Below are 6,188 nucleotides of genomic sequence, written 5' to 3'. Positions count from 1 at the left end.
TTAGCATAGTGCATAAGGCATATAGCATAGAGCTTATGCATAGAGCTTATGCATAAGTCTTGCATAGAGCGTATGCATAAGACTTATGCATAGAGCGTATGCATAAGACTTATGCATATGACTTATGCATATGGCTTATGCATAGAGCGTACGCATAAGACTTATGCATATGGCTTATGCATATGGCTTATGCATAGAGCTTATGCATAAGGCTTATGCATAGAGCGTGTGCATAAGGCTTATGCATAGAGCGTAATTGCATAGAGCGTGTGCATAAGGCTTATGTGAAAGGGATTAAGGGTTAGCATAGTGCATAAGGCATATAGCATAGAGCTTATGCATAGAGCTTATGCATAAGTCTTGCATAGAGCGTATGCATAAGACTTATGCATAGAGCGTATGCATAAGACTTATGCATATGGCTTATGCATAGAGCGTACGCATAAGACTTATGCATATGGCTTATGCATAGAGCTTATGCATAAGGCTTATGCATAGAGCGTGTGCATAAGGCTTATGCATAGAGCGTAATTGCATAGAGCGTAATTGCATAGAGCGTGTGCATAAGGCTTATGTGAAAGGGATTAAGGGTTAGCATAGTGCATAAGGCATATAGCATAGAGCTTATGCATAAGTCTTGCATAGAGCGTGTGCATAAGGCTTATGCATAGAGCGTATGCATAAGACTTATGCATATGACTTATGCATATGGCTTATGCATAGAGCGTACGCATAAGACTTATGCATATGGCTTATGCATAGAGCTTATGCATAAGGCTTATGCATAGAGCGTGTGCATAAGGCAGTTGCATAGAGCGTAATTGCATAGAGCATGTGCATAAGGCTTATGTGAAAGGGATTGTTGAAATGCAATTGCAAATGCCTTGATTGTGGTTAACAAATGCTTATGCAAATGCCATGGTGAGGGCATTGTGAATTGTTGGTTTGTGTTGGAGCTTTTGGATGATGGATTGAGGCATGAGTCCATGCTTTATTGATGAGTTCTAAATTGTAAAAGGGCATGAGTCATGCTCAATACTTGTAAGCCAACAAACTTGTTCTATCATTTGATATTATCCACATCATTTTGTACCTACACTCACCATTGCTACCACTTCAAGTTTCTATAGAATCTAGCAATGTGTGAGGGTACCTTGGCATTGGTTGGAGAGGCCAAGGGGAGAATGGCTTGAACTCTTTGTGCCGTGATTGCTTGGTAAAGTGGTACAAAGGGGGATTAGGTACACCGGTGTGAAGAAATGGCCTCAACCTTCACCTTGGAGGAAAACTCGGTGAAGGGGTGAGAAGAGCTTGGCCGGGAGATTGGCAAGCTTCAACGCGCGTCCTCAACAATCCTCACCATCGACTTTGTGGATGCATTTGGGCAATGGGGCCCCTTTTCCGTCATATTGTGTGGATATTGCAAATGCTTTGATGGACAAAGAGTGCATATGATCTTTCATGACATTATGGGATACAAAGAGTATTGCGTACAAGTTTTAAGAAGTTGCATTTTCATTTGAGATTTGGTTCCAATTACAAAGGAGACTCTGGCGGAATTTACAAAACCCTAATTCAGTCCTAGGGTTTTTGGGATTAGGTCCGAGCTTATGGCTTATGCATAAGACTTGTGCATAGAGCGTGTGCATATGGCTTATGCATAAGACTTATGCATAGAGCGTGTGCATAAGACTTATGCATATGGCTTATGCATAGAGCTTATGCATATGGCTTATGCATAAGACTTATGCATAAGGCTTATGCATAGAGCTTATGCATAAGTCTTGCAGCCTTATTATGCAAGCTTATACTTATAATATGCATTTAGATTATTGCATAAGGCCTTTATAAACAGCTATTTATGAATAGAGATAGCTTCTCTCTCCATCCTTGTTCAAATTCTATTTAATTTTGTATGGAGAGGAGATAAGCTGATTTGTGTTTAATGAGCTGCATATACATGTTATCCTGCTAGATGGAGCCTCTCAATCTTGAAGAGAGAATAGCGTGTCCATGCATGCGATGTAAGTACCAACTTGGCATGTCCTGGGATGAAGAGGCTCTGTATCTTTCACCAACTCCCCTATTGGGGTGATCTCCTTATAAACCATTTGCTTGACCCGATGCATATTTTCAAGAATGTAGCTGACATTCTATGGAAGACCATGACAGGAAAAAAGGATACTAAAGGCCAAAGGGATGACTTGGAAGAGATTGGTTGCATGCAAGAGTTGTGGGCTCGCACTAGACCCAATGGAAAGGTGCTACTTCCAAGAGCCCCATGGGTTTTTAACAAGATGGAGGAACAACAAGTCAAGAGGACAATTTCAGAGTTTCGGACTCCTACAGGTTGTATGCATTGCTTGAAAAGTGCATTTACAAAGGATGATGATCTTAGTGGTCTCAAGAGTCATGATTGGCACAAGTTTCTACAATTTGTGCTACCCATAGCAATAAAAGATTGCCTCACTGAAGACATTAGAGCTACTATCTATAAGATTGGCACATTGGTGCGCTGGATTTCTTCAAAAGAGATAAAGAGAGACACTTTGGAGACAGCGCGTTTAAACTCCATAGAGGCAGTCTGCATGGTAGAGAAGTTTTTCCCTACAAGTTTATTAACAATCCAGATGCATCTGCTAGTTCATGTTGTAGATGAGGTTGCAGTTGCTGGAACAGTCCATTCAAGATGGATGTTCTTTTTGGAGAGGTTTATGAAGACATTAAAGGGATTTGTTCGCCAAATGGCTCGCCCAGAGGGTAGTATGTCAGAAGGGTGGCTGATACAAGAGTCCCTTGTTTACATCACTGAATATTTAAGTTCCTCAGATCCAGAGATACCTCGACTATGGTCTCAAGAGTCCAACAGGCGAGTCATTGGTGAGGAACCTCAAGGCCAAGGCATTAAGAGAAAGATGGATAACACTTTGAGAGAAAAAATCAACAAATTTTGCATCTTGAACTCATCTGTAATGGAGAAGTGGATTGAGACATATGAAGCTCTCAAGCGACAGCGAGTACAAGATCGTTTAAGTTTCAGAAGGAATCGCACTACAAGAAATCTCCCATATCCAGAAGGTATGCAAGCTCTTCCGGACTTTCCCACAGGTAGATGGCTAGAAGCTACAATTTTAGAAGCCAAACGTGCTGGTTTACCTATAACAGAGGAGGAGGAGGAGCTTACAAAAGGATGCGATTGGCATGTAAGTGTTTAAGTTCTACATGTCTCTCATTTTTTTCTCTACATGTCTCTGTGCTTGATTCTCCATCAACAAACTTTTTGTGCTATTTGTAGTATCACAAATATGGGGCGTTTTGGTCACATGGATGTCATTTTCGAGTAGAACGAATAGACCAAAGAAGAGCAACCTTTGATTGTGGTGTCACAGCACAGTTTGTTCAAGAAAGTCGTGCAAGTGCAAGTGATGATAACACGATTACTGGAATGCTTGATTACTTTGGAACCATTCAAGATATATTAAAGGTTGGCTTCAGAAGTTTTGAGTTGTTTATCTTTGATGTGAAGTGGTTCAAGGTAATCATGAATGGGCCACATGCAACTGTACGTAGAGACAAGAGTGGCCTCATCCAAGTGGACTCCACAAAGGTATGGACCGATCAGCAAGATACTTTTGTGCGCCCAGAGCATTGTGAGCAGGTTGTCTTTAAAGCGGATCCAAAAGATCCACGCTGGCTGTTTGTGGTTCAAGTCGCCCCCCGCAGTAAGCAAATTTTTGAAGAATTTGAGCTACAACAAGGTGATGTGGATGCACAGGGTAATGGAGAGCAGCAAGAACAAGCCGATATCAACAATGAAGAGGAGCAAGCAAATGAAGAGGAGCAACTAGAGCAAGATCCAAATGAAGAGGTGCAAACCAAGGAAGCTGAAAAACAAGTTGAGGAAGAAGACATAGATGATGAAGACATCCTTCATCAAGGGACTTTTAATGATGAGGATGCTGAAATGTACATAGACATAGATCTCTTTGGAGCTACTGATCTTAATGAGGATGATAGAATAGATAATGATTTTTAAAATGATGTATCTTAATGATTATGCAAATAGTTATGACATATTTGTAATGGTTTTATGACATTGAAGGTCCATTCATTGTTTACCATTGTTAATGTTTACCATCATAATCACTACTGTAGGAGCAAGTTGATATAGTTTTACCAATGTTGTTTATCATTGTTAATGTTTATCTTATGGTTCTTTCATTCATTGTTTACCGTGTAATTTTCATTCCGTACAAGTTTGTCATATGGTTTTTTGTCCAACAGGCTATGGGTGACTCACCGCCCTACGACTACAGTCCAGATTTCTCATTTAATCCTACACCGCAGGGCATGAGTCCCCAGCAGTTATATGGTTTTCTTTCGTCCATGACTCCAGAGCAGAGAGCCATGGCTCAGAGTTATTGGGGTTCTGGAGCAGGGACATCTGCCTCACCATCTGGCTTCCCGACGCCAGTTCCCACACCCGTGGGTACGACAGCAGCTCCCACACCTCATACCACACAGCCTTCCACTCCTCTTACAGCTCGATCTACCACCTCTTCACATAGACGGCGCTCACGTAGTAGGTCTTCAGGGGGAGGTTGTTGTGGTGGTAGTGCCACAGATGCTGTGACACCACCACCACGTGAGCGTCGTCCTTCGCTCTCATCTGTAGATAGCACACCCATAGGGTCACCTTCCACTCCATGGGGTGCACATGACCATGACAACAGCAAGATTTACACAATTAGGGATGGGGCACCAATAATGGATAGTGCAGGGAAGGCAATGAAGACACGCATTCGACAATTGTGCACTATACAGTTTCATGACTCTGTCATGACTAAATGGGATCAGCAAGACAAGGGGAAGAAAAATTATATAAACACAAAGATAAAGCAAGAGTTCCAGCCATCTGACCCTATGAATGTCGTCTCTAATGAGTGGATACAGTATACAGCTCGCATTTTGATGGGGCATCGTAGGTCAGAGGCGAGGGACGCATTTAGAGAGCGGAAGGAGAAACCTGTTTGGCTAGATGACAGGGAGTGGGCAGCCATTGCTCACGAGCTCACCGAGACACCAGACAGGTTTCAACAACAAAGAGAGGCGGCAAGGGCAAGACTCCAAACAGTAGGGGCTTCTCATCTCGGGAGTGGTGGTTACGAAACCATGCGCCATGAATTCGTAAGTGTTTGTAGCAATTTTATTTATTTAAATGTATGTATGTGGGCTAAATGTTGATTTCTAAAAGTTATAATTGTTAATCGTGTGTGCAGGAGTTGGCCATGAATCGCCCACCAAGTAGGCGAGAGGAGAAGTACGCTCACAAACATGGCCTTGTGGCCTTGTTTGAGATGCTTGAAGAAGAAGGAGAGACCGTCAATTGGGAGGCATTACCATGATGTAAGATGACCTTCAAACTAATGAAATATGATCAAAACATTCTTGAGTATTAATGTTTAATTTAATTTCTTGTTTGTCGATCAGGAAAATATGCAAACGAGCACGGTTGTTTTTGTGCTCTATTGTAGACAGAATGGTGCTGTCTGTTTGCTGTTGTTGATCTTGCTCATTGCAGGCAGCTAGGCAACACCCAGGCAGCACTATTCTGCCCAAAAAAAAAATTCTGCTACAGCGTCGGTATATGCCCCGGTACCAGAGTCGGTATATGCATTGGTATAGAGGCCGGTTTATACGTCGGTATATGAACCGGTATAGAGGCCGGTTTATCCGTCGGTATATAAAGTGGTATAGGTGCCGGTTTACGCGTCGGTATTACCCCCGGTGAGCGTCGGTATATGCACCGGTATAGGCGCCGGTATTGTTACCCGACACTTATACCGACGCTGTGGTTCCGGCGCTTATACCGGCGCTTATACCGATGACGAGGCATTTTTAGACCCCGTTAAATAGCGCTGGTACAAGCCCCGGTATTAGGCTAACATGTAGTAGTGATAACATTCAAAAACCATTCTATTTAAGCTTCTCAAGCTTGAGAGGGGTTGAGAAGAGAGAAACATTGAGAAATTATAGAAAATGATCAAAATTCACTAATTACCTTACAATTTGCTTGATTCTTTGTTCACGGTAGAGGCCCCCAACCAATCAATTGGTTAAGTATGTTGATGGAGCCACCAACGGGGATTGAAGAAAGAGGGAAGCTCCAAAAACTAGTTATTTATTAA

The 6,188-nt window shown here is 42.3% G+C and overlaps 1 protein-coding gene across 1 annotated transcript; it reads left to right on the top strand.

Moving 5' to 3' along the window:
* Window positions 1–4,923: 4,923 nt before the first annotated feature.
* LOC147614941 (uncharacterized) lies at window positions 4,924–5,405 on the top strand. The gene is made up of 2 exons (XM_086780005.1): window positions 4,924–5,187; window positions 5,280–5,405. The coding sequence occupies exons 1-2, from the start codon at window positions 4,924–4,926 to the stop codon at window positions 5,403–5,405; spliced, it is 390 nt and encodes a 129-aa protein (XP_086636131.1).
* The last annotated feature ends 783 nt before the right edge of the window (window positions 5,406–6,188 follow it).

The sequence above is a fragment of the Cibotium barometz genome, chromosome 41 (assembly GCF_041138505.1).
Source record: "Cibotium barometz isolate CiBa-2024 chromosome 41, ASM4113850v1, whole genome shotgun sequence".
Taxonomy (NCBI): Eukaryota; Viridiplantae; Streptophyta; class Polypodiopsida; order Cyatheales; family Cibotiaceae; genus Cibotium; species Cibotium barometz.
Note: the sequence above shows the minus strand (reverse complement) of the source record. Positions and strands in the feature narration are given on the sequence as shown.